The sequence below is a fragment of the Aythya marila genome (genome assembly GCF_965140915.1).
Source record: "Aythya marila genome assembly, chromosome: 2".
Lineage (NCBI taxonomy): Eukaryota > Metazoa > Chordata > Aves > Anseriformes > Anatidae > Aythya > Aythya marila.
In genome coordinates this window covers 122,478,346-122,506,215 of record NC_139043.1, presented here as the reverse complement: position 1 = coordinate 122,506,215, position 27,870 = coordinate 122,478,346, and the positions used below count along the sequence as shown (strand labels likewise).

Sequence of the window (27,870 nt, the reverse complement as noted above, 5' to 3'; positions counted from 1 at the left end):
TGCCCTCGTCCAGATCATCGATGAAGATATTAAAGAGGACCGGCCCCAGCACCAAGCCCTGGGGAACGCCACTAGTGACTGGCCTCCAACTGGATTTGACTCCATTCACCACGACTCTTTGGGCCCGGCTATCCAGCCAGTTTCTAACCCAACGAAGCGTGCGCCAGTCCAAGCCTAGGGCAGCCAGTTTCTTGAGGAGAATGCTGTGGGAGACGGTGTCAAAAGCCTTGCTGAAGTCAAGGTAGACCACATCCACAGCCTTTCCCTCATCCACCCAGCGCGTCACTTTGTCATAGAAGGAGATCAGGTTCGTCAGGCATGACCTGCCTTTCATAAAGCCATGCTGACTGGGCCTGATCGCCTGCTTCCCCTGCAAGTGCTGCATGATGACTCTCAGGAGGATCTGCTCCATGAGCTTTCCTGGCACTGAGGTCAAACTGACAGGCCTGTAGTTTCCCGGGTCTGCCCTCCGGCCCTTCTTGTAGATGGGCGTCACGTTTGCTAGCCGCCAGTCAACTGGGACCTCCCCCAATAGCCAGGACTGCTGATAAATGATGGATAGTGGCTTGGCCAGCTCCTCTGCCAGTTCCCTCAGTACCCTTGGGTGGATCCCATCCGGCCCCATCGACTTGTGCACATCTAAGTGCCGTAGCAGGTCACCAAACAGTTCTTCATGGATAATGAGGGCCACATCCTGCTCCCCATCCCCTTCCACCAGCTCAGGGTACTGAGTATCCAGAGAACATCCGGTATTGCCGCTAAAGACTGAGGCAAAGAAGGCATTGAGCACCTCCGCCTTTTCCTCATCTCTTGTAACTAAGTTTCCCCCCGCATCCAGTAAAGGATGGAGATTCTCCTTAGTCCTCCTTTTTGTGTTGATGTATTTATAGAAACGTTTTTTGTTATCTTTAACGGCAGTAGCCAGATTGAGCGCCAGATGAGCTTTGGCCTTCCTAATTTTGTCCCTGCACAGCCTCGCTACTTCTTTAAAGTCCTCCTTAGTGGCCTGCCCACTTTTCCAAAGCTTATAAACCCTCTTTTTCCTCCTAAGATGAAGCCACAATTCTCTGTTGAGCCAGGCCGGTCTTCTTCCCTGCCAGCTCGTCTTTGGGCACTTGGGGACAGACCGTTCCTGCGCCATTAAGACTTCCCTCTTGAAGAGCGCCCAGCCTTCCTGGACTCCTTTGCCCTTCAGAACCGCCTCCCAAGGGACTCCACCAACCAGTGTCCTGAGCAGCTCAAAGTCAGCCCTCCGAAAGTCCAATACAGCGGTTTTACTGGTCCCCTTCCTGGCCTCGCCAAGAATAGTGAACTCCACCATTGCGTGGTCACTCTGCCCAAGACAGCTCCCGACAATCACGTCCTCCACCAGTCCTTCTCTGTTTGTGAAGAGAAGGTCTAGCGGGGCACTACCCCTGGTAGGTTCACTAACCAGCTGCGTCAGGAAGCTATCTTCCACGCTCTCCAGAAACCTCCTAGACTGCTTTCTCAGGGCTGTGTTGGATATGTCAGGGAAGTTGAAGTCCCCCAAACATATATACATATGTACATATGTTTATATTACATATATAAACTAATTATGTCTCCATTAACTTTTAATTTATATACATTTTCTTATTTTCCCCATGTTTAGTTTCCTTCTTATATTGATGTTTCACAAGACAACTACACTGATCAAACAATTAATTGTTGCCATAGGAATAAGGGATGGTCCCTGCTTCTGGCTGCACGGGGAAGGGAAGGGAAGGGAAGGGAAGGGAAGGGAAGGGAAGGGAAGGGAAGGGAAGGGAAGGGAAGGGAAGGGAAGGGAAGGGAAGGGAAGGGAAGGGAAGGGAAGGGAAGGGAAGGGAAGGGAAGGGAAGGGAAGGGAAGGGAAGGGAAGGGAAGGGAAGGGAAGGGAAGGGAAGGGAAGGGAAGGGAAGGGAAGAAGAAATTGGAGAGGAAAAGCAGGACCCTGCCATTTTGCTGCAGCAAGCTGCTATGTCCTTTCAGTCATGCTATGAAACTTAACCTATGCCACCCTTTTTGTCTGTCATTGACTCATCTTTTCCTTCTTTCTTCTCATTTCATCACCTACCCTCCAGCAATGATTTTGCTCTGTCCTCAGCTCTCTACCTCCAGCTTTCCTTCCACTTTGGTTGAACTTCAGAGGGGAAGCAAAGGTGGAAGAGCAAGTTGCAGAAGCAGTTTAGATATAAAGGTGCAAAAGAGCAGAGCATCACTTGGGAGCTCAAGGTCCTTTAATCTCTGCCCAACCTGAAGTTTGAATGCCTAAATATGCATGCCTGCTGCTGGATGGGAGGGCTTGCATGGACTGCAGTAAGACCACAGTAGGAGCTTTTCCTCTGGTGATGTCATTGGCATGATGTATTTTCATCTGGGATTTATAAGTTTGCCCTTATAAAGTCATTTCAAAGGCAAACGGGAGTAAATGGGTGGATTAAAAGAGTATTGTTTGTACTGGGTCACTTTGCTTTGTGCTGCAGCTGGCACAGCTCCACCTGCAACTTAGAGCTATGTGAGCAAGTCAACAGCAAATGACTTGGTAGCTACCTAGGGTCACGATTTCCTGATATCAATCAGTTTGTGCCACAGCCTTAAAATTAAGTAAATCTATTTCAATATGATCCTATGATACCTAAGGCGTAAATATATACATTCAGCATGAGTCATTGTGCTGTGCTGTGCTGTAAATATCCACTTAAGCAGGATTTAAAATCAACATTGTTTAGCTAATAGATTGTCACGTCTTTGAGAGAGTTGCTACAGCTATATATAGAACAGAAATTAATCAGACAATTCATGTAAGGTAGAAAAGCAGTAGGCAAGTTAAGGGTCTTGATGCAATTTAATTACCCTGTATTTGCAGTAAACACTTCAGTGTAAAATATCTTGTCAGATCTTATCACAAAGCTATGAAACACTGAAAAACGTGACTAGAAACACAACACAGCAACAATACAGGTGGTATTGTATGACTTTTTGATTTTGGTAATGTATGACTGTCGAAGTATTATTATTCATCCTAGGGAATGCTAAGATAAAGCATGAAAAGGAAGGCTTCATGAACTTAAACATGCCATCAAGATCTGATTTCTCTTTTTTTCCTGCTTAGAAAGGTATGATTTAAGTTGGAAAGGGTTTAGATGAAAACGCTGCCATGGACTGTACATGTGTACCAAATTCCTCTATTAGCATTGAGCAGATCTGCCTGGATGCCAGGGGACTTGGCAGTACCAGCACGGGAGTCTGGTTTAGGGAGTGCTACTGCAATCAGAACTGAGTCTTCTTGTTTGCTCTGTGCCATTCAAAGAGGCAATCTCACACAGCACATTGAGAAGTGCCCTGTAATTAGCTGGCTATAGTAAATAGCACAGATCATCAGCAGTTTATTTCTGCTGAACTGGACCTGAATACTGAGAAATGTTTCCAGGATAAGGCCATGTCCTCTGTGCATTTCCTCAGTGTAGTCATGAACCTTGGTCCTAACCAAGGCTCCTAGGTGCTCCTGGTTACTCTGTGTAGTCACAATTCAACTGTGTTTGAATATTGAACAGCTGTTTCACAAGGATAGTGTGTCAGGCTCACTCAGGGAATTTGGAATTGTTGCATTTTAGTTTAATAAAAATCTCCTCGAGTTTACGAGTGGACTGCCATTTGTTGAACCACTCTCAGCTCTAGAATACATTCAAACACAACTATATATATATATAGCCTTAACCCCTGAAAAAGTCTTCCCCAAAAGTGCAATGGTCAGTGGTTCAACAAATCAGGAAGTGATTTGTCTTGTAAAAACTGATGTAATATAGGGGGGAAGGTAGAAGAGACTTTATAAATACATTCAGTTAAATTCATAGGGACAGAAGTTGAGGAGAAAACAAGAATGAAGAAATTAATCATTGTATAACAGAAATAACTGTATGAAATTTGCCAGTTTCAAGCTCCTTCACAGTGTTTAAGAAACAGAAGACAGAAAATAACCTAGGAGGAGGTTTTCAGATTATACAGTGTTGCATTTTTGATGTATAGACATGATTGATTTTAAATGTCATGGCTCTAGCAGTTTTCTAATTTACAAAAATGCATGAACCTTATTGTCAGCTTTAGAAGTCTACGTGCTTAGGTCAAGATATCAAACATCACCTACATAGCATTCCTTACCAAATCCATTAGCTTGTCTGTAGTAGCAGCTCAACATCAACAAACTTCTGTTATTATCCAATAAATGTCTGCTTTCAGGTTCAAGCAAATAGGAGCCAATGACACTCAAAGATAGATTTAGCAATTTGGCTATAAATAGTAATGACAATAATAATTGGTTCCTACTGGATCATACACATTTAATCTGCAGAGGACTTAATTTATACTGTATTTCAATTGATACTTTAGAATTAAAACACTGCAAATGACAACCACCAAGGAGTTCTACAGAAAGTCATAAAAATGATTATTGCGTAATCTGTATTTTCTGTGTAAATGTTTTTGGTACATAAAACTGCTTCTTAGTTTGGCATTTCACCAAGAGGTATTTCTGTTAGGGAACCCTGATAACATGGTGGCAAAAATGCTGAACATAGTTGTGCTATGTAAGAGATGAAACCAGAGAAAGATCTTCCCAGACTGGAATATCTCTGGATTTTATCCAGAATGGAGCTGGTGCTTCAGATTCAGAATTGCTTAGATTTGAAGAATTGTCAAATCTGGAAAGAACTGCCCTCTGTTTGTTAGGAAGCTTAAATATTTAGGCTGAAATAAGAAATATTTAGGCTGAAATACAAAATAGCATGCTTTGAAGGATTATCTTTGGAGATAAAGGAACCTATCTTCATATTTGGTTGTAAGCCATAAGAAGGATAGTATTTTAACTAGGGATATCATAATTTCTAGCAATGCCTATGAAATCTTGAGCAACAAAATTGCAGGTATGATTCTGTCAGCTGTGAGGGATGACTCTGGAGGGTCCAAACTGAGCAATAGCTGCAAAAGCTGTTGTGAAAGCACTGAAGTATGCACTTATCTTTAAGCACATGACTGGTCGCAAACACATATGCTTCCAGTTAAGCCTATGTGTAGATGCCCTTCTGAATTATGATTAAGAAAAGGTGGTACCAATGTACAGATGGCAAAGAGCCAGCCTTGAACTGATGTTCTGGCAAAATAGGTTGACGGGATTAACTGACACTGCTTTCAACCCAAATGAATGTTGCTACTATGAAGAAGAAAAAAGAAAAAAGAAAAAAGAAAAAAGAAAAAAAGAAAAAAAGAAAAAAAGAAAAAAGAAAAAAGAAAAAAGAAAAAAGAAAAAAGAAAAAAGAAAAAAGAAAAAAGAAAAAAGAAAAAAGAAAAAAGAAAAAAGAAGCTTTCTTTCTTGCATTAATCTACTCTGTCTGGGCTGCTAATATCTCACTTTGACAATGTTGTAAGAAGCTCTGCCTGAATAGGTGCAATATGATAGAAAATGGAGAAACAAGCTGAGGCAGGAGGCAGCATATGGAATAGCAATACGTTAATGCACTGCTGCATACTCATGACCAGTGCCTTTCTATTCCTGTAATTGTCAAGAGGTTGTTCTGAAACCAGGAGGATCAATGAGTGATGTTTATGTGCCATATCATAATTTTAGTTGGGTTTTAGTGGGTGCCTGGGTTCTGGCTGTCAGTTCCTGGCCAGCCATCTGACACTTCTGTCCAGCTCTTACCAGCTTATGTGTTTTTATTCATACTCTGCAGCTGGTCATAAAGCTGACCTTTACAAATGTATGGTCTGTGATATTTATTTTATGAGAACATAGATACTTGAGCCAAACCAGACTACACCTAATAAGCCACATTCTAATTTCCTTTACAATATTATCTGTAAGCTGATTGATGGCAAGTATTCTTTCAGTGTTAAAACAGACATGCTTATACTGAATGCTGATATGATAATGTGATAAATATAAATATGAATAATAAAATTCAATTCTTATGCTAGATTTTTAAATGTCAAAGGATTCATGAGAAATAAGGGGTCTGTACAGACTGCATAACGTGCTCTTTGGATCACAGCCAGAAGAATCTTGCTCATTTACCGCAGAGCTGATGCTTGGGTTCAACAGCATGTCTCCAGTGACTACCTGTAAAGCCTTAAATGACTGTAAAATACATTGAGATCTAATCTAAGTAAAATTTCATTGTACAGTCTTCAGGGATATTCTCCAAGCAGAACACTATTTCTTTAGGGCTGCTTTGGAATACTTCCTTGTGAGTACGTACACCATTCTGCATCTCTAAAACTGACCAAAAAAAAAAAAAATGAGCACAAGGAAGGTCAGTGACTGTGGCATGGCACCTATGTAGCTCGGTTTGGGTTCATGGGCATGCATGCCATACAAACATGCGTAGCATGACACAGTTTTCCATTCTGCCCACTGTCAGTGTTTATCTGAGCTGGCAGCAGACTACAGATCTTTACAAGTTTCAGACCTTTGCTGTTTACAAACTGGCAGGTAGTGCAGAGCAGATGGTTGGAGATGTATGCCCATAAAATAAACAGACCTGAGTCTAGGTTTGGTTGCTGAGTCATCCAACCTAAGAGTTCAAATTTTAAACACAAAGCTTCACAGTCCTCATTTTGGGAGGGTGGCTTTTTTTTTTTTTTTTTTTTTTCCTTCTGCTGGGAAAATTTTAAAATAACGTTGTGGTTTTGTGTATTTTTTACAAGAGGATAAAAATGCATGTTTGGCTCTGGATTTGATACTGATTATAAATTATGGATTGAACAGTGCACTGGAGACACCAGAGGCACAAGACCTCAAAAGGTAACTGCTATCTGAGAAACAGCGTTAAGTCCCAGAAGTCAAAATTTTGCCTCAGGAAAATGACTCAGGCTGGTTAGAGAGAAAGAATAAATACTGATGAATTAACTAAACTCATTAATTACATGTTTATGTAAGGGAAGAGAGAAAGAAAAGGTATAAATGAAAACATCATTAACATGCTCTTTTTTTGATATTTTCTAAGTACCCAGAAGAATTTCATGGGTAGGAAGATGGAGTGAGTTCAACAAAAATAACCTGCCACAGGATTTAAGAGCGGCTTGCCTCTAAACCTCCTGAACTAACATATATTCTCATCTCATCTTATTTCAATGGAAATCTGAGAGATTTGTGCCACGATAAGGCTATGTTAATCCAGAGAAACATTTGTTACATGCTATTATTTCTGCTTTCCTGGAAAACTAACACAATTTTAGTTAAAATTTGCATCAATTGTTTCCTAGTTTAAAATGACGGCATGGGTAACAATGATGCCAATGAATAGTTATTTTTGTAATGTGTACCTCATTACAGTAAAATTGAGAGGGGAAATATGTATCAATGAAATATATATAAAAACAAAACAAAACATACCTTTATACTATTTTTGTGACAAAAATCATCAATAGTCACTACTAAAACAATTGAACTCAATCAGGTGACCTTAGTAAGCTACACCACATAAACTGGTGACAAATTTGGCCAACAAACTCAGAAGGAAACCTATGATTCCCTTCCTAATTTCTTGCAGCACTCTGTGGGATGTGAAGCAGGAAACTCTCACCCTAACCCCCAAAACTGAACAGAGCCCACCTCGCTGCTGCTCCCTGTGCAGTGGGAATGACTCTGGCCTGGGTGGGACAGGATCAACTGTGTGATGCTGGTCAACAACTAGGTCACGTCAGGAGCTGAAAACCGGTCCATTTTCAAACATTGCAGGTGACCTATACCCATTTACAGGACAGACAAAATTAACAATCCTTCCCTAGTTATGAAGTTGAAGAGGAGAAGAAAACACAAAATCCTCATGTCCAGGAATTAAGCAAGTAAAAAAACAGGAGCATGTGCAATTACTGGAAGGAACATCTGGAGGTCATTTAGTCCAATGTCCTCCTCAAAGAAGGAACAACTTTATTAGGTTTTGAAAATATCCCTGGATGGACCTTCTACAGCCTTTTTGGACAACCAGCACCAGTGCTTAATCACTCTTATGGTAACATTTTTTTCCATACACCTTGTCATAATTTTCCTCACTGCAACTTGCCTGTTGCTTATAGCCCTTCTGTTGTGCACCTCCAGGAAGTGCATGGGTCTGTCTTCTCTCTAAGTAGCTGTTAGTTAGCTGAAGGCAGCAATTAGATATCCCTTTGCCTCTTGTTCTCCTGTCTAAACAAACCTCTGCCCCTCCTCAGTATCTCCTGACCATCTCTGGGGTCCTCTACTGGACATGCTCCAGCTCACTAGTGTCCCACTGCTAATGGAGGCCCCAACCCAAGTGCACACCAAGCAATCACTTCCCATGACCTGTTAGCTGTGTTATTTCTAATGCAGCTCAGTATGCATGTTTCTCCCCTTCACAAGGGCTCGCTGCTGGTTCAAGTTAATGACTGGCTGAACATAACTCAGAAGTGAAACATGTCCTTGCAGTTGTGCACATCTCATTTCTGTTATGCTCTCAAGGATGTGACAGAACTTTTGGAAATCATCTTCCCATAAAAGGGGGATTGTGAAAAAAAAAGGGGGGGGGGAAGGTGCTCTACAATGAAAATGATTCAGTCTATCAATGGTGCTAAAAATTTAAATCAGAAAAAATCGTGATAAAAGAAGTTTAACTTTATTTTGCATATATATTTTATAACTATTTTCTCTTATGAAACCAAACCATTTTTTTCTGTAACTCATAGGTCTTGCTAACTTACAGCTAAATATAATATATAACCTACATTTCCTTTCTCTTTTAGACAAACAGTAGTTAGACTTTAAGTAATTATGGAATAATGACAACAATTTTACAGGTGTTTAATATTTTATTTTTTCTATTTTTTATGTTAAACTACTTTTTGATAGACACCGGAAATAGAAAAACATAGAAAAAATATATTTTGAAATTTTTAACTATGCTAGGTTCTTTTTAATTAATTAATTAATGGGTTACTTATTAAATATAAAATAAGCTAAACCAATTATTTTCCTGAGTACCACATCCCTGGAGACTTTGGAAGTAGCAGGTCTCAGTATCACACATCATTTTAGAACAGGAAAAATGAATTATCATCTTTTTCAAATCCCAATTGCATTCTTGATTTCAAATGAACTAGATATTGACTAAAGTAAGTTAAAATGAAGAACATTCTCTAAATGCACTAGACAGTGTATTAATTCACCAAATGTTTATTCTTAGTTCCAGATGTTTAGCAGCAACTTCCCATTGACCAGTAATTTCATTCTCTAAAAATCTGTCAGCAATCACAAGTCTAAGAAGGTGATTTTAATTAAAATGATTTTAAGCACAACTAATTAAGGTAGGAAGTACTACATAAGCAATCATAAATTAATATGAAGATTTTTTTTTTCTATATGTGCACCTTTGTAATTGAAATGAAAGCTACTAATCTCAAAAGATAAAATGAATTGAAATTAAGAACCACATACAAATGTTACCTTTTTCTGAGAGGTGCAAAGCAATTAGGTGAAATCTGCTGGAGGAACCTCATATTAAACTATGATCCCTCATATTAAACAATGGAAACCATCTGGGCTAAAGTGAAATTATTTGGTCCATTAACTTTTAATTTTCTACAAGAATTTTACTAAGTGGAAAAAATCCTGCAGACACTTACTTCACACTGCAATGCCTCACTGAAGTTTATGTTATTCTACTGCTGCTCTTTAAATTCACATCCAGTCTATGCTACACTGACTTGCCCACAAGTACCATGTGTAGCCACCACCTGCAAGAGAAGTTGCCTTTGCTTCACAAGGTTGGAACAGGAGTGAATGGGTCGTGAGAGACAGGCTTGTGCACCATGGGTTGAACAAGCTCAGAGCATGCCGAGAGGATGCACTAATACACCTCAGGATGCTCTGTCTGCAAATGTGTATCCCTGCAGGAAGCCTTCACGATGTTAGAGGGATCAGGGACAACTCTGATCTCTTTGTTTAAGAACATAATTTATATGCACCAGTGGCTCAGGCTGAAAATTTGTCTTAAGAAGATCAGTTCACCCTTGTCCCTCATTCAGCCGTGAGGGCTGGCTGCTGGGCTCTGTGGAGCCAACATGTCTTCTGCATCTAAACGTCCCTGAGGGGAGTCCATAGGCAGTGGATCTGGTATCAAGCACCATTGCTCTTGTCAGCTCCTTCCCAGCTCAAGACATTCACCTTCCTCTGCCCTTTGATCAAAGGCGAGTTTCCATCCAACACAGGATGGAAAGTCAAGTTCTCCAAAAGGGCCTGGGAGCAGGGCTGGGAGCAGCCCTCCCTTGTGCTTCAGCTGGGATACCTGGTCAGGACACTTAACCTTGTCTATTCACATGTGGAAAAGAAAATTATTCCAAACTTGGATTTTGGCATAAGAGGTAGTAAATATAAGAAATAATTGCAAAGAAAATATTTTAGTATTTTAAAACTAAACATTTTAGCGTCTAACAGTCTAAATGACTCCATTGATCTCCTTTATTTTTTTTATAAAAGTATTCAGTTTTTCAGATTTAATCTCTGTTTACAATGGCAGTGTTTGAACTCCTGAAAACTTTGCCCTTGGGCTAGACTGTGATATTGTGCATACCCCCTTAAAAGTGGCTGCGTTTAAAGAGCATGTGTGAGGTGGGAACTGTGGCAGAGGACCTGACCAAGGATGTGCCAGCCAAAACATACTCCAGTCCAATGTGGGATTAACGGAGATTTACCGTAACACTACGCTCTAATGAGTGACAAGGAGCAAGGTGGGGAAGGCGTACATCTGTAAGTGTGCAGGCTCTCCCGAGAGCCTTTGGGTTTGTTTTACAGGGCTCTACCTGCCCTTGGTGAAGCTCCATGGGTGGCTGCAAAGGCAAGCAGAGCACAGTACAGCTTTATACTCCCCTTCAAAACAGCATGCCGGCATTTCAGTGCCAGGCCTACAGCCGGCTGCCACGGTCTGAGCAAACATCTGAGGGAAAAGCGCGAGCGCCTGCCTGGGAGAGATCACCTCGCACTCCTCAGGAGAGGTGTGCGGGACTGGGATGGGGATGGGGTGGGAGGACAGCAGGGTGTGAGATGGTGCCAGAGCCCCTGCTTGCACCGGTCAGAGGTGGTGTCAGCGTGAAGGCACACAGCTCCCTTCGATTCCTTCCCCAGTAAATCCAGCTTTACACATTACCATATAGCATTAACTCAGAGTCAGTTGAACAGAATTTTGAGTGTGACTCATTTTTTCTTAATTTCTTAGAATTATTTCGGTTGGAAAAGTCTATTAAGATTATCAAGTCCACTCATTAGCCCAGCACTCCCAAGTCCACCAGTAAACCATGTCCATAAGCACCACGTCCACACATCTCTTAAGTACCTCCATGGATGGCGACTCCACCACTTCCCTGGACAGCTTATTCTGATGCCTAACCATGTGAAGAAATTCTTACTGATACCCCCTCTAAACCTCCCCTGGTGCAACTTGAGGCCATTTCCTTATGTCCTATAACTTGTTACCTGAGAAAAGAGACTGACACCCACCTCACCACAACCTCCTTTCAGGTAGTTGTGTAGAGTGATGAGATCTCCCCTCAGACTCCCCTCCTCCAGATGGAACAGACCCAGTCCCCTCAGCCACTCCTCATAGTCTTGTTTTCTAGTCCCTTCACAAGCTTTGCTGCTCTCCTCTGAACACATTCCAGCAGCTCAGTGTCCTTCTTGTAGTGAGGGGCTCAAAGCTGAACACAATACTTGAACACCAGATGACAATCACTTCCCTCATGCAAGGAGTTTCAATAAATAAAAAAGCATGATGGTTGCTAAGGATCCAAAAAACGTATTCCTGATATTCATTTGATCCCTTGTGAAAGACATGCATATTTCCCTGTGGCACAAAGAGGACTGCAACTGTCTGTATCTTACCTGCCCTGGTTGTTCACAGGCTGTTTGGTATCTTGCTTGTTGGCATAATTCTTTTACTCTCTCGTATTTTGGAAGTTGATTAGACTGCTGAGTGTTTTTATTGGTTTCCTCCTTCTTTCGTAGAAATTTTCTTTAAAAAAAAAAAAAAGTTGAATATTTTACATAAATTACTCTAAACTCTGGAGATGGTGAATTTAACTGGTAAAATAAAGCTACTTGAATATTTAAGTCTTCTAAGGGAGAAAATCCCTGCATTTCTGCTAGTGACTTTAATGACAAAAGGTCATGTGGTGAAAAAAGGGCTCAGGCTATTTGCTGGAATTTGCCCAATGAGAAATAAGAACTACTGAAATATATCTAATTGATACAGTTCAGCACTATTCATAAAAAAAAGTATGTTCTTTCACAAAAGAAAATACGCTGAAGCAATATTTGTCTGAATGAAGAACCCAGCTGAAGAGACTACAGGGCTTTCATACTCATTCAGCACAGTGTGTCTTGTTTTGCAGTACATCACACAAGATTTTCATAATACATAAAACCATAAAATGCCACAAGGAAATTGCTGTGAAGTTTTAACCCAGAGAAAATTTTCTCAGCAGTAATTGTCAAGGCAGGAGAGTAAAAAGGTATCAGAGAAAAGAGTAGCTATAGTCATAAATCTCATTTACACATATGTCTTAGCTAGAACAAAAATGAAGAATGCTTCTGATCTGTGGTGGAAAATACTAAATCAGTTGATAACAGGATATTGCACAGCTGGATATGAAGCAGAGAATTGAAAAGAAAATGAGTCAGATGATGACATAAGTGGTCACACGGACAATGTTATAGAAGGAGGAGGAATAGGCTAGGAGAGCTGCTAGGAGAGTATGCCTTCAAATATCTTGGAGGGAAGGGATCTGGGAGCACAGCAGCATGCATAGCCGGTGGTGGGAAATTAGAAAACAAGTCAGGCCTGTAAGTTTGCTTCCAAAATTTACTACTCCACTGGCCATAAAGAGAAAGAGGAGAGAGCAGAAAGGAAAGCATGTACAAGAGAGTGTTCCCTTCCGAAACTCTCTCACCCCTAATAATTACCCTCTTTCCACCAGAAATGTGTCACGCCAGATTTTGGTCTTCTTGTTTGTTCGAAACCTGAAACCAAAATAAAAATATTTACTCCTGGCACCTATATATAGCACTGCTAGTGTTAACAATTTATTTTTTAAAAACCACCTCCCTGCTTATGTATATCTGCAATTTTATAGACGTGCTATTTAAGAGAGTCTTCAAATGTGGAAGCTGTGGTCATTGGCCTGACACAGCTCATTTCCACAGAACCTCTTTTTCCACTCAGTTGTTCATTTACTCAGGTGTTTGCTTCTGAACTAGCTACAAAAGCAGAAAGAGCTGGGACCCACCTGTTTCCTGGTCTCTCCAGGTCTAGAAGCTTTAGGACAGATTTGCCATCCATATCTGGAGGAGTGTCAAGTCCTGCAATATCCAGAATTGTTGGAGCAAGATCAATATTCAGAACTATCTGAGGCACTCTGCAAATCAAGAGAAAAGGTCATAGTTGTCATGTGTTCAATATGCAAGTCTTCACATTCTCTCAGAATTAGAACAGTAATTAATGTTTATCAGGGCTTTGAAGATGTAAAGCTCTACACAAGCGCTATGTTTAGAAACCCCCCTTTGAAGGCTACAACTCTGAGAACAGGCCGCTGTTGCAGAATATCATTACAAAGAAAAAGCTAAGGACAATGAGAGAAGGAGGTGCAATAGTGATGTTATTCTCGTATCATTGCCAATGAGGTCATGCAGCCAGATAGCTATTCTGCTGCAGAAGGTAAGCAGTAAAGATAAGCACCTACTTTTTAACTCTAGCACTACAGGGCTACACATACATTTTTTTCATCTGTGAAACAACTTATGAATACCATGCAAAGTGAAAGACATCAGTCTTCTTAGAAGGCATTGCTCTGTGGTAATAGGGCATCCTTTATGAAATGAAGCTAGACAGAACAGTAATTACATGCACTTAGAAACATTGTACATTAGGTTTAACAGCTGTGCTAAAGATATAAGAGAACGTACACTGATCCTGGCTCTACACTTGGACCACGAATAAAGAAAGGAACTCGAATATCAAAGTCATATGGCATTGACTTCCCCTTGACCAGTCCAAACTGCCCAATATGGTAACCATGGTCAGCAGTGTAAATAATGTAGGTGTTCTCCAGTTCTCCCATCTCCATAAGCATTCGGTATAACTGAAATACAGCAAAGGAAAAACAGAATTTAATGTAGCAAAACATATTTTCTGTATAATCGTTTATAAGAATCATTTTACTACCTTAAATACACAGAACCAAACATGATATCAATGAAACTGAAAAAGACGTTTTGTGAATGGGCATTTTTACATCTTGTCACTACTGTGCTGCTAAAAACATTCAACTCACAAGTACAATTTCATATTTCAGAGCTGGGAATTTGCTTTGAGGAAAGAGAGGACATACAGAAAATTATAATACAAAATAAGGTACTACTAATGTAGTTACATTAGTGTGTCCAAAAGTCAATGTATACTCAAACACAGCTTGGGAAAAAACTGCTACAGCTTTAGGGCAAATGGTACTCAGACTTGATTTACTGTGTTAGTCTACAGCTTTCTCATTCCTTACAGTTGTGGGCTTGGGAAAAGGCTGTAAATTTTTATTAAAGTTTAAAAAAACCTCTCTGGGGGAAGATCTTTGGTCATGGTGCTTGATTTTTGAACAAAAAGTCATGCAAACTACACCTCATAGTTCATGTATCATGTTACCTATAATTAGCTGTACATTGCATTGCCTAACTTCTGCAAACACTAGCAGACTGACACCTGAGTTGCTGTGATTTGCCAATTCCCAAATTTCATCTGAAGGACAAACTGTGAAGGGAGTGTGAGAAATGAAGAGAAATTGTCATGTGCTCAACTGCATCTATCCATGTGGATATGCAGGTGATGCATATTCTGTTAATACCAGGCTTTCTACTAGACCCACTGACTTTTCCATTAAAAAACAATCTTCAGCTTATTCACCTACCAATTCAAAGAAGCAAGCAAGGAACTTGGCACTACATTGCACAGAATATAACCAGAACTCATTTGGACTGGGGATATATGGAATAATTCTTTGCATCCCGGGGGCTTTTCCCAGGTTGTGGTTGGGGAAGGTAAGGAAAGAATTTGTTTAATTTTATACTGACTAATAGGAACACATTCACAGTAGTTTCTTGAACTCACTCTTTCCATAGAGTCGTCAACTGACATCAGGGTCTGAAGTCTCTTGCGTTGCAAGACGTTTGTAAACTCCATGTGGATAGGCAGCATGGGCCCTGTGTACTGCATGATCCAGTGCTTATCCATGTTTGGTGCATAGTTATAGCTGGGAGTGCTGGGAGGAAGAGAAAGGAACTGAGCATTATGCAGCAACAAAGTCATCGAAGGAAATCAGGAACTGCTTTAACACAGGAATATCCAACAAACAGTTAAGTCACATATTCCACGTGGTGACTAGTATTCCTAATGCAAAATATAAACAAATGTCACTTCAGTGGCTTCGGAGCTTCAATGGTCCATATATCACTTCCTACAAAAATTTTTAACCATTTGCTTTCCAAGCTTTCTTTCAGGCTCAAACACTGCTACCAGACCCATGTCAATATTTGGGATGTACCAAAAGGCATTTTTCAAAGGAATCTGTAATCTTTAAAAATGCCTATCCAAATAACAGATCCCACAAAGACAAGTAGGAAAATGGAGGAAGTCAGAGATCAAAGATGATGACTTCCCCTTAACATTAATGTCAATTTCCAGTGGGAAAAGTGCCTTCATATTAGAACAAGTTAAAAGAGAGGTATTTTCCTGTGGGATAAAGAAGTTCCTAAGTTCTAGGATATGAATGGCAACACCAGTGTTATCAGTTTTTAAGATGCTCCAAAGAGTGAAAGCATCGGCTTTCTTACCCTCCCACCACCAAATTATGGGCATTGCCAGGACCCTGAATGCAAGCCCACAGAGTGGGTGTGCAGGGTCAGTTTTGATACAAGGAGATGCTGCAGCCAGCCATGTTGACTCCAGACCCACATTCAGTCTCCATTACTTGCCCTTGGTCCTCACCTAAGCTAAATCCCAGTTACACCCGGTGACATGGCATGCATGCAAATTCTACCCACACAAAAATGATGTTTACTTATACATTAAATCCTGTTGAGGTGTTTTTTTCTATATGAATACAAAACATAGTGCAATGCCATTGTAACATCAATATTGAACTAATACTGCTGCTGATACTAGTACTAAGGAGGACTATGGCACAGAGTCCTAGATGGTCAAATAATGTTGCTTTTGAAGTTTGCACAAGCATCAAAGAAAACATTTAAGAGAGCTGTTCTAACTACAGCCTGTGAATTTTTAAAGGATGTCATATAAGAATCAAGAATACCTTCCTGTACTTATCACCCCTGAAGGAAATGTATTGCAAAAAATAGACCAAACAGATTTGCTGTACAGATATGCATGGCACAGAAACTCTCTATCAGTCCTGTTTTTATGCCTAACATACAGGGCAACTAAAAGGTGATAACAAACTAAACAAAATCCACTTCCTGTAATGTTTTGACATATATATGAGTACTTCCTTTCTCTAATACTTGCAGAATCTAGGCTTTGAATTTCTGAGGTTCTTTGCTTTTAGTTTTTCCTCATTTTAACAGTATACTGCAGTACATGATACATATATTACAGCATTACTTTTGAAAAATAAATGTAAATTGAAAATTAAAAAAAATGCTGTTGTGTGATTGGATTAAATTGATTCCTATGATTCTCTTTTAGTTTAGAATAAAAAATAAAATTACTAATATTGTATTGTAGTGATGATTTTAATATGAGCATTACACAAAGATATATTTTTCCCAAAGAAATATTTGTGTGTAGTTAGTTGTCCTTTCACAAGAGGTCGCACTGAATAACATAAGAACATTGTACAATGATAACAAAGTCATACCTTTAACCAATCCTTCATTTAACTTTCATTTTTCTTCACATGGTTGTATGTGATCACTATATGATAGATGAAGTTGCTCTGCAGTTTTAGCTAAAGCATGTATAACCTGCAACTAGGTATTCTAAGGATAAATATGGCTAAATGGACAGCCTAAGGCACTGATAGTCAACTACAATAAACTAATAGTCTACATTGTAATTTGAGACTGTTTTTGAGAATTTAGGTAGAATTTGAGTAATGCATCTCTAGTACATACAGCTGGTTTTGACTAACCTACTTAACCATTAAAATCAAAGGAAAAACAGAATTGACACAATGGTATCACTGGATTTGTGAAAATTTCCTTGAGACTAAGAACTATGGAAAGGTTAGCTCCCTACTAAGCAAAGAAAACCATAAACTAGAATTCATTTTCTGCTGGAAATTCTTTTATTTCTGATTGAAAAGTCATAATTCTGTTATTTCCCATGGAAATCTGATTTTTAAAAAGGATGCTTATATTACCACAAAAATTAATGAACTTGAGCCCAGAAGCACAACCCTCTAGGTTGTCAGCTAGCCCTCATCCCTAGCAGATGGAGCCTTAAACTGTGAAGAAGCAAGTCTTAGGAGCTTTGGTCACCTATCAGGTATTAGGCAAGGATTCAGAAGACAGAAAGTGTGATACAAGCGCAAACCTTCCTCTATTTCTTTGGAAGTTTGTCAAACGAGACAAATGACAATTTTTTTCCCATGAAAGTGCTGTCTTGATTAATCAGCATTTTCCAGCAAAATGAAGCCTTTTTTTTTTTTCTTTTTTTCTTTTTTTTTTTTTTTTTTTCCATCAGACTCCTGTCCTGAGTGCTTCTGCTGTGGAGGGATGAGGTGGCTGTGAGCTGCACTCAGCCGGCAGCGCCGTGACAGCCTGCCTCTGTGCCAGGAAGGAGAGCCAGCTGCTGAAGCAGGCTCAGGTCTCATGTTCCCAGGACATTGTCAGGAGCCTCCTCCAAATAATGGATAGTCTTTAAAAGCAGCACTCAGGGGTTTAGCAGAGTGGTTAAAACCTTTCACAGACACTTTCCAAATGCATTTTGAATTTTCTGGGTGAGAAATGAGTGAGGCAGGGAGCGAGCAGAATTTTCCTCCTAGAGAATTATAGGAAAAGGACCTTCTGTGAATTATCTAATGCCAGTGGCCAATGGAGAAATGTGAGATTGGGGTCCTAAATGGTGGGGAAGGAGCAGTAGAGAAGGCTTGGAAAAGAATCCCAAAGTCCCACGACTAGTCTGTGTTCCCTGCACATCCTTGTTGTTTTGTGTCTTACAGAAATCCATAAGAATGCCAGACCTGAAGGCATGCTAAGTTTGAGAATGATACTAAGCTGGGAAGAGCTGTTGACTCCATCTAGGAATCTCTACCCAAGGAATCTTGACCAATTTGAGAGCTGGACAATCACCAACCCTATGAAGTTTAACAAGAGCAAGTCCTGATTCTGTACGTGGGAAGGGGCAACTGTGGCTATATGTACAGACTCGGGGATGAGCGGCTGGAGAGAAGCCCTGCAGAAAGGGATCTATGGGCTTTGGACAATGGCCAGTTGAATATGAGCCAGCCATGTGCACCAGCAGCCAAAAGGGCCAATCCTACCCTGGGGTGCATCAAACATGACACTGTTAGTGGGTCGAGGGAAGGGATTGTCCCTCTCTGCTTTGTGGTGGGGGGGCCTCAAATCTAGCACTGTCTGCAGTTTTGGGCACCACAGTATAAAAAGGACATAAAACTATTAGAGAATGTCCAAAGGAGGGCTACAAAGATGGTGAAGGGTCTAGAGGGCAAGACATATGAGGAGCAGCTGAGATCCCTTGGTTTGCTCATCGCAGAGCAGAGCAGGCTGAGGGGAGGCCTCATGGCAGCCTGCAGCTCCCTCACGAGGGGAGCAGAGGGGCAGGTGCTGAGCTCTGCTCTCTGGGAACAGTGACAGGACCCAGGGGAATGGCATGCGGCTGGGACAGGGGAGGGACAGGCTGGGGGCTAGGGAAAGGTTCTGCACCCAGAGGGTGGTTGGGCACTGGGACAGGCTCCCCAGAAAAATGGTCACAGCACCGAGCCTGCTGGATTTCAAGAAGCATTTGGACAATGCACTCTGACACATGGTCTGTTTTTTTGGGTAGCCCTGTGTGGAGCCAGGAGCTGGACTCAATGATCCTTGTGAGTCTCTTCTGACTTGGGGTATTCTATGATTCTATAAATGGCATTGCTTGCCATGCACCAGGTCTGATATCACCCTCATATTTATCTACCTTTTTTTTTTTTTTTTTTTTCCTCCTAAAACAAACAAAGAATCAAAGAAAAACCCCAAACCCAACAACAACAACAGAAGTAAAAAAAAAAAAAAATGTAAACCACAAACAAATAGAAGTGAATTCTGGGGAGAATACTGCTGATTTCTGAGAACCTTTCCAAACAGACAGGCCTCTTCCGTGTCAGTGATAAATGTTTATCACAACATTTTTTTCTTGAAGCAGTTGGAGATACCAGCTAAATGTTCAGCTGTTACAAGCCTTTGAAAGTCATCATGGGAAAGTATGTCACTGTTTCTACTCTTCCATTTTTGGGAAAGTCTTTGCGCTGTACTGATAAGTACTGCTCTGAAGTAACACAGACTTCTGCATTTCTTTGACTTCCCTTAGCACTGGGAATATCAGATTGACGATATCTACCATGTTTCCTATTGCTTATTGTCAGTCATGGAGACTATCTTGTTTTGAGCACACTTGTTGGTCCATGATCATCAGACAGTGCCAGCTACCTTTATTATTTTCAGATTGTCCTTGGTCTTTGCCTGTCGGTCTTTGGACGGCTGCAGCTGAATGGCTCAGGTGCTATCCCAGAGTGTAGGAATGAGCAGCATTTCATTGAAGGTCATTCTTGCCAGCTGATCAGCAAAGAGTAAAGCACTTTAACTTTTTGAGTGTGTGCCTGAGGACCGAGTGAGAGTTCATTTTACATGTTACAAAAATAGATAATACAAAAAAGGACTCCCCATCATGTAGGTCAGTCCAAAATGACCTACAACATACTACATGAATATTAAATCCATAGAGATATTAAAGATTGAAAAAACAGATGGTTTTTCAATTAAAAATCTACACTATTTGCCACTCACCTAGGTTATAGTAGCCTGGGAAAATCTAGACGTCTCAGTTGCTCACTTATGTTTGTCCAGCACATACTTTGCAGAATTTACTGCACAAAAACTTCATGGCTCTCTATATGGATCTGTTTTGACACTGGGCAAAACAGTGGAAAATGCCAGGTTTCAAATCATAAGATTTCAAACTTATACCTACCTATACTTAATCAATTTAATCAACAAAAAAATCTGAAATGTTTAACAATAACAAATACTGAACCCAGTAAAGCCCTTTCTCATAAAGACTTTCTCAGAATGAGAAAAATAATTCACCCTGAAACATTGTAAACATTTAATTATGTGAATAAATTAACAGAAAATTCATCCCATTTTATGTATACATTTGCAAAAAGCAAAATGATAATTAGTATTAGACTTTTCTAGCCTTAGATTGCTGTCTCCTTAAAAAAGGGATGACTTCTGCCATTTGAGTTCTGTTAGCACTTAATGTTTCTACACTGATGCATATTGTTTTATTAATGCCACATCATGGAAATTGCATTCACTTTCTATTTACCACCTGTTGCAGTAGGGAGCACACGGTGCTGATAACAAGATGTTCTACAGATTTTGGAAGGAGTAAACGTTTATAAATACTAGTGCACTTTTCTATTTGAAGAAAAATTCACTGTGAAATGTACCATTTATTTATCTATAAGCATCATTTCAAATAGATACTTGAAGTTATGTTGAGAGGAATGAAATTATATTGACATTCAGCTTTGTGGCCTGAATCCCTGAGGCCTAAATAACCTTCAGTCACATGAACAGTCAGCATTTCCCTTCACACCTTTTAATTACTATTACTGACAACAGTTTTACTATATTTGCATACTTAAATTTGTATTTCAAAATAGAAAATTAATCTTAAACAGCTTCTAGGGTACCACAATAACATTAGGTTACACAAGAAATTAAAAATAAACCCCAACAAAACAACAGATGCTTGCGCTTGAGGACATATTAAAATGGTGTCCTCAAGTAGCAAATCACTCAGAAATGAGCAACACTAATGTCCACTAGTAACTGAACTGCCTTTTGTGTGATATTGAACAAAACAATTGCAGCGAAGCCCTTCTGAAAATCATTATTCCAAAAAAAAAAAAAAAAAAAAAGATATTTTACAGGTTAAGAAAAGAATGGGATATTCTTCTTGGCTAATGCTGTTTACACAGTTGTGGTAACTGCATGGAAAAGAAATAGAGATGAGTACAGCATGTTTTAAGAGCTCCCAGAATTCAGTGCAATTTAAATTAGCACTTTTTTTTGTTTGTTTTAATACAAAATGTTGCATCTCTATATATATACATTTCCATTACAGATGGGTTAAAATGGGAAGAAAAATACACGTTTGCAAACATTCATTCAATCGCTCATACTAAAAATCTGTTTGCCTATTTACAACCTCCTAATTCCCTCTTGTTTTTATTCAGCAAAAGAAAATTATGTCCACAAAAATACTGCCTAAAAATGTTGCTGGTGAGTATTTCCATAGAGTTCTCAGGGGTTTGTATCCCGAAGTGTTTGGCTAATCTTTTGTTTAGATTGGGAGTCTTCCAGTTAGTGAAAATAGTACAGTACTTATATGCCTCAGGGTCATTTTCATTTAATAAAAATAAAAGTAAACAACATTTTAAAATAATAACTACAGTAAAACTGATTGCGAAAAATGAGTAGTTTCTGTACAAAATTAGCACCTATGTTATTCTTTAAAATGTGGTTAAATGTGATAGCCATGTTTCTTCAGGAAAAGAAAAAAAAAAAAAGTAAAAATAGTATATGATCAAAGGAAGCAAATCTTTTGTTTCCAGAGAGTGTAGACTTCCAGGTTTAGATACTGTTCTTGGAAAGTGGGAAGTCTAGGTTCTGGTCCAAATTAAAAGTCCGAAAAACACGACCAACAGCATCACTGTTACTAAAATGAAGTTGAATTTCCCCATTCTGGGTGCCTTTTAAAAGGGGAATCTTTTAAAACTAAGAATATTTATGCATATGAGGATATGAGGTATGAAAGTTTCACTGCTGAAGTGTAACATAACTGCTATATATCAGAATAAAAAAGAAAAAGAATAAAAGAAAAAAAAAAAAAGGAAAATAAAATAAAAAAAAAGGAAAATAAAAAGTTCTTATCCATTAAACATAATACCTTTTTATTTTAGGAAACACTATTTATAGCTGCTGCAGAAGTTAATTGTGTAGCTAAAATCTTACTGCATCTCTAAATCAAGTTATTTCTTCCAGTCCTTTTTAAAGTCACACACGCAATGATGTCTGTGATGATTTTGATCATTTATCTCTAAGTCAGCAGTCCAAGCTGGCCTCTGGCTAGCAGTGACAAGAGACACTGACATGTCAAGATTTATTAATGATGCAAATGTATGATCCCACTCTGACAAGGAAGTGTCCATATTACAAGAAAAAAATGTCTTAGCTAGCAGATGTTTAAGACTCAGCCTTGGCGACGAGAAAGTGCCATCTCACACCCCAACTTCACCATTAAGATTATTTTGGTGATCAGGAAGTGCAAAAGTATTGCTTGTTTATGCTTCACTACTGCAAATGTACTGCTGTGACCAGGCTTGTGTGTTTGGTACCTTTCATACTTTATTTGAAAAATTAAAGCTCTTCCATTTGCCCTTTCTCACATTATCTGGGGAAGCCTCCTGATCTCATCCCAGATACCATTTCTATCTATTTCTCCTAAGATCTTTAGACTGACAAAAGGATTGCTTCCAGGTAATTATAAAATCTGGTTGTCTCCTGCCAGCCTGAGGATCTTTTACTCAGCACAGCAAGCAGTGCTTCAGATTTCCATTTTTCACATTCTTCAGTAGATCTGCCTCCCGCAGATTTTTGCTTCTAATGTTTGTTTACTTCACAGCTTATAAACAGCTTAGGTCTGATTCACAGCTCCCCTAAGACTGGTTCACCCTGGAAGGTAAAGGGAAGTTAAAAAGTGCCAGAGGCCCTGAGTGTAACTGAGAATTCAGGCTTTCATTAGAGCATCCTCTGAGTAAAGTCAGAGCTTTCCTGCTCAGTTGTGTGACGGAACAAGATTGCCCTTTAACAGCTGCCAGTGTCATCTCCTGTGTCATAACTTCACATCTAACAACAGCATTTCCTAGGTCTAGCAATCCTGATACCCACCAGATGATGTTCATTACCACAGCAAAAATCTATGCACTGCTTTCATCTTGTACAACTTCTCCAGTACCAGTTGCTTCCACAGAAACCACTTCTGGGCAGAGCTAGAGTATGTGCATTAGTATGATTTATTTTCAGAAAATTACTCATTATGGTGATAGACAGCAGCCAGAAGCTAAAGTTTTGGAAACATTTTTTAACTGTTAGAAATAGGAAGTATTTTAAGGAGAGGACAGCTGGGATAGTGGGAGGGAGAATGGATGCTTGAAAACAATGGAGAATGGCCATTTGCTTCCAACATAATAAAGCTTGTGTTTCATCTTAAACTGGAGCTAATAAGAATTAACAGGGTTCATTTAAAATTAATGATTAAACAGAGTACACATCATTACTTTTCATGCCACTCCACTGGGCTGTTTATACTGAGGAGAACAGGATTGTAAGGTAATGGCGGTGTGTAAGTCTTTCCCTCTGCATTGTTAAGTGGGGAAATGAGACCAACATTTGAGGGCAGAACTCTCCCTGAACTGTAATATTTCCTTCCGTAGCCTCTCCCCTATGCACATGTGCAAGTGAAAAACTTCTAATCAAACTTTTTTTTTTCCTTCTTGTTGTTTTGTTTTGTTTTTAATTTATAAAGTCAGTAGTTCAATCACATGATAGGCACCTTAGCAGCAAAGAAATGTCACATAATTTAACAGCCTGCTTCAGTTACTGTCCTTTTAAGCAAAACTTCCTCTCACATGTGGTTGATAGGCCATCTTAATTCCTAGTTTGTAGGTATAACCTTCCATCTCAGTTTGTAAAGCCAGCAAGCAGCTTTTGACCTGGTTTCCCTTCTTTGTTGGAGGTAGGCGTTACAGTAACATGATATAGCAACTACATCTTTAAAAACAAAATCCAAGGTCAGATGGCTGTCACCCAAGGTCAGGAAAAAAAAAAAAAAAAAAGAGATGCAAATGGTACTTGACCACCAAGGAAGAAAACCTAAGGGTTAAACGTTCAAATTACACAAACCTTGGCAGGAGGGATTTTATTGTTCTCATGTTGTTTTTACAGGGAGCACCAAGTATTTCTGTGAGAACTTAACTTCTTATATCTTTTAGTAAGACCATGTTACTAATGTTTTTGCCAGAAAAAAAATCAATTATTTGGTAGCTTCAGCCACCCAGATTGGCAATTTATCTTCAGTTTGACTCATTTCTTAGTCTGCAGACTGAACTCTAACACATACAGACAGTCAGTGCAATAAGAAACACAAAACAACCCAGCAAGTCTCTCTTGAGGTAGCTAGAGAAGAGATTTTTTGCAAGAAGTTTGCCAAGAAATCAGCAACACCAGAAGACAAGAAGAAGCACAGCTGATTCTCATATTCTGGGCTATTTCACAAACAACCCAACAGAACAAAGTATTTAGCCTCCATGCAAATAAAAAGCAATTTACAGAAGTACTCAAATGAAACTAAGTCTGCAAAGAGATAGAAGGATTTTCACTTGATCTTTCCAGGTGACATGCAACTTGTAATAAAGTGGAGAGATTGCTAAAGCTTCGGAGACTGACTAAACCCAATGGTTCTAGCAGCATAAGCTAGAAAAAAAAAAAAAAAAATCAGGCTGAAAATGCCAAGCAATATAAAGCGTCAGGAGCATGATAAACACATGCAAGTCCCTACAAGCACTCTATTATCAGAAGACAGCTACCACAGAGCCTAAAATGAGCTGTACTGGCCTGAGGAGAGGTAGGGTGAGATACAATGATTCAGTGCTTTTCTTCCAGCCACAGTCCCCACAGCTAAGAGGAAACAGTTTGACTCCTACCCTCCTTTATGATGGATTGTCCCCCAGCAAAGAGGATGGCTTGCCTGAGGCCAGGCAATCTGTGCCATGAAACAGCAAACAATCTGTTGAACAGAGTGAGAACAAATAGTTTATAACCCTCTTGCTCTGAAAAGAGGTGATTGAAAGAAGACCTGGGAGAGGTCTATTAAATTTGATGTAGTGAATATTCATTATTCCTCAGAGGATGGGAAGTAGGGGACATGAGCAAGCCCCAGGTTTGAAAGTGATAAAAAGGCAGTGCTTTGTCCCTGCAGCATGCGTGACGCTGGTCACTGCAGGATGGTGGGGCTGCCACCACAGCTCAAAAACAGATCAGGCCAATGCTTCACCTAACAGATCATCTTCAGAAGCTGCAAAAATAGGGAAATAGCGAGAATCTCTCTCTCTCTATTTTTTTTTTCCCTAAGTATTCCCTGCTGCTTTCTGTTGGTGCACATGATTCAAGATACTAAGATCTTTCATACAACCAAATATGACAGTCTTCATGTTGTAAAGCCTATCTTGTTTTACCTTTAGGACCTAATAAAATGATAATAATTCTCTGGGGTGATTACTAAAGAACCAGCTGCCTTTTTAAGCAAATATTTACAAACTAAAGTATCGATCTCGTCACTTATATACAGGTATGGATTACCCTGAATATCTAATTAACTATGAAGTATTACTGGTAGTTTGCACTGTTTGCAAAATCTAGTTTCAGGAATGTGATAATACTGAGAATATAGGCAAAGGGAAGTATCGCTAAAAATGTAAGGCCAGGGAAAGTGGCATATCTAGAAAGCAGAAGTCAGTAGAGGCCAAAAATAATACAAACTAACAAATATTTAACCATGTACCCTGAACAACGAATCTCTTTTTAGCCTCAACTAGTGATCAGCTTATGCATACAGTTTATGCAGTAACAGCTACTCCTTGTAATTTTAAACTAGTTAATATAACTACAAATATAATACAAATATAACTACAAATAACATCCTCTTCTGTGTGAGTCCCTGCAGGATCAAAAATGCAATTTATGTACCACAGAGCTTTGTCACAGTGTAATGTAGCTGATTCCTCCTCATTTTCAGAAGCCAAATAAATGCATGGTCCAGCTAAAATATTTATTTTATTTCTTTTCTGTGTGGAAGGAAGCACAAAAGCTTTGTTTAATCATGAACGCAGTCCACATGCCCACATGGCATGGAATCCAGCGCTAGCCTCAGCTTTATACCTGGTGTTGGCTTCAGTTTTAGAAACAAAGAGTTTTTTTTTTATTTATTTTTTAATTATTGTTATTATAGTAGAATCACCAGGAAAGATTAAACATGTTAATTAAAACTGCAGTCTGATGCAGGCTGTTTTGGGAATCTTCCAAAAGTTAGTCTATAAAGAAACCTGGTGCACTCAAAAACTACAAAAAGGTGGTTTTAGTCTCAATGCCTTCAGTTAGTTTGAGCCCAGGAAGCGCATATCTTAGAGGAACTTGAGGAAGTAATATCTTTCCAACAGATCCTGACCTGTGTCTACATATTTTCAGTGCATTGTAAGACGCTGCCCTTACAGAGTCAAATACCGACCTTTTAATCTCCCACAACTTCCCAGGAGGAAAAGACCTTCTCTCTGTTTTAATAATGGTCAGAGCTGTCACTCTCCTCCCCAGAAGGAGCATGTCCAAAGCAGCAAGCAATCATTCACTGCTTACTACATGTTTCTTATATTTGAATTCTCTGTTACTGAAACATCTCCATAAGCAAATACCTGTCCAGAAGCAGATGCAAGAGCCAGGGCTAGCAGCATGTGATTGTCACTTACATATGCTGTGAAGCGTTGGGGTAGAGCTCTGAGAACTGTGGTGCTGAGTCCTCGGGGCCATGGGGTGCAGCATGGCTGATGACCATCATTATGGGCCTATGGGGATATATCCTCTTAGACATTCTGAAGTAATTAATGCTCTCGTTAGTGATTAGGTCTGTGAAGTAGTCCTGTAACATACGATTAACACAAAGCAAAAGTTACAATGTGCATGATTAATTAGATCATATACTATCATGTTATTATTTTTGAGGTCTCATTAAAGAGCAAATCAGGAAGTAAAAACATCCTATCAAAGAGATGTGTGACTCCAAAGAGCAGAGGGGAGACTGAGCAGTAATTACTTTCTTAAGCAGGCAATACCACATAAAATGAAACTGTATTTTGCAAATCAGATACAACAGAATGCATTCATTATGATTACCAGATTTTGTAATATAATGCTAAGTGACCTTTAAAATGACAGATTATACTGACACAGGTATGTTTCTTGAATTTCAGTGGCAAAACACATTCTCTAAATAATGGCTCCCAACTGCAAGAAATCACACTCTTACGTTGGTTTTCTATTTACATAAACATTTCATACATGCACTTTGTTCAGAGTATACTTTCATGTATGTACAGACTGGAAGAAAGCTACAACAGGCAGCATATTGCAAAAAAAACTTTATCAGAGAAATTGCAAACATGAATTCAGGGAGCATTTGAATTCCTGCAGGCTCTGTTCTTTTAATTGTACAACTTTAAGCAGTGCAGCTGCTGAGATTAAGGTTGTGACTCGCTAATAAACTGGCTTAACCCACAGCCAAGGTGGCAAATGGAAGCATACAAGGGGAAGGGAGGAAATGGGACTAAGAAAAAAAGATGAAAACTTAAATTAAACCACCTGCTACCTTGGAGCATTCACTGTTGGCCTGGAGGTCTAGAGTGAGCTTCATTGAGAAAGTGCTGAGACAATGTTTGTAATTTCAAGCACTTCCAGGCATGACTAATCAT

The 27,870-nt window shown here is 39.5% G+C and overlaps 1 protein-coding gene across 1 annotated transcript in view; it reads right to left on the bottom strand.

The window, feature by feature from the left end:
- Window positions 1-12,963: 12,963 nt before the first annotated feature.
- SULF1 (sulfatase 1) overlaps window positions 12,964-27,870 on the bottom strand; it is a gene marked incomplete at its 3' end in the record, with an annotated part of 95,289 nt that continues 80,382 nt past the window's right edge. The window contains exons 8-12 of the mRNA XM_082752254.1: window positions 26,872-27,041; window positions 15,159-15,309; window positions 13,967-14,142; window positions 13,291-13,419; window positions 12,964-13,024 (exon numbers count right to left, since the gene is read on the bottom strand). Coding sequence (XP_082608380.1) covers window positions 12,964-13,024; window positions 13,291-13,419; window positions 13,967-14,142; window positions 15,159-15,309; window positions 26,872-27,041 — 687 coding nt within the window. The remainder of the gene's footprint in view (window positions 13,025-13,290; window positions 13,420-13,966; window positions 14,143-15,158; window positions 15,310-26,871; window positions 27,042-27,870) is intronic.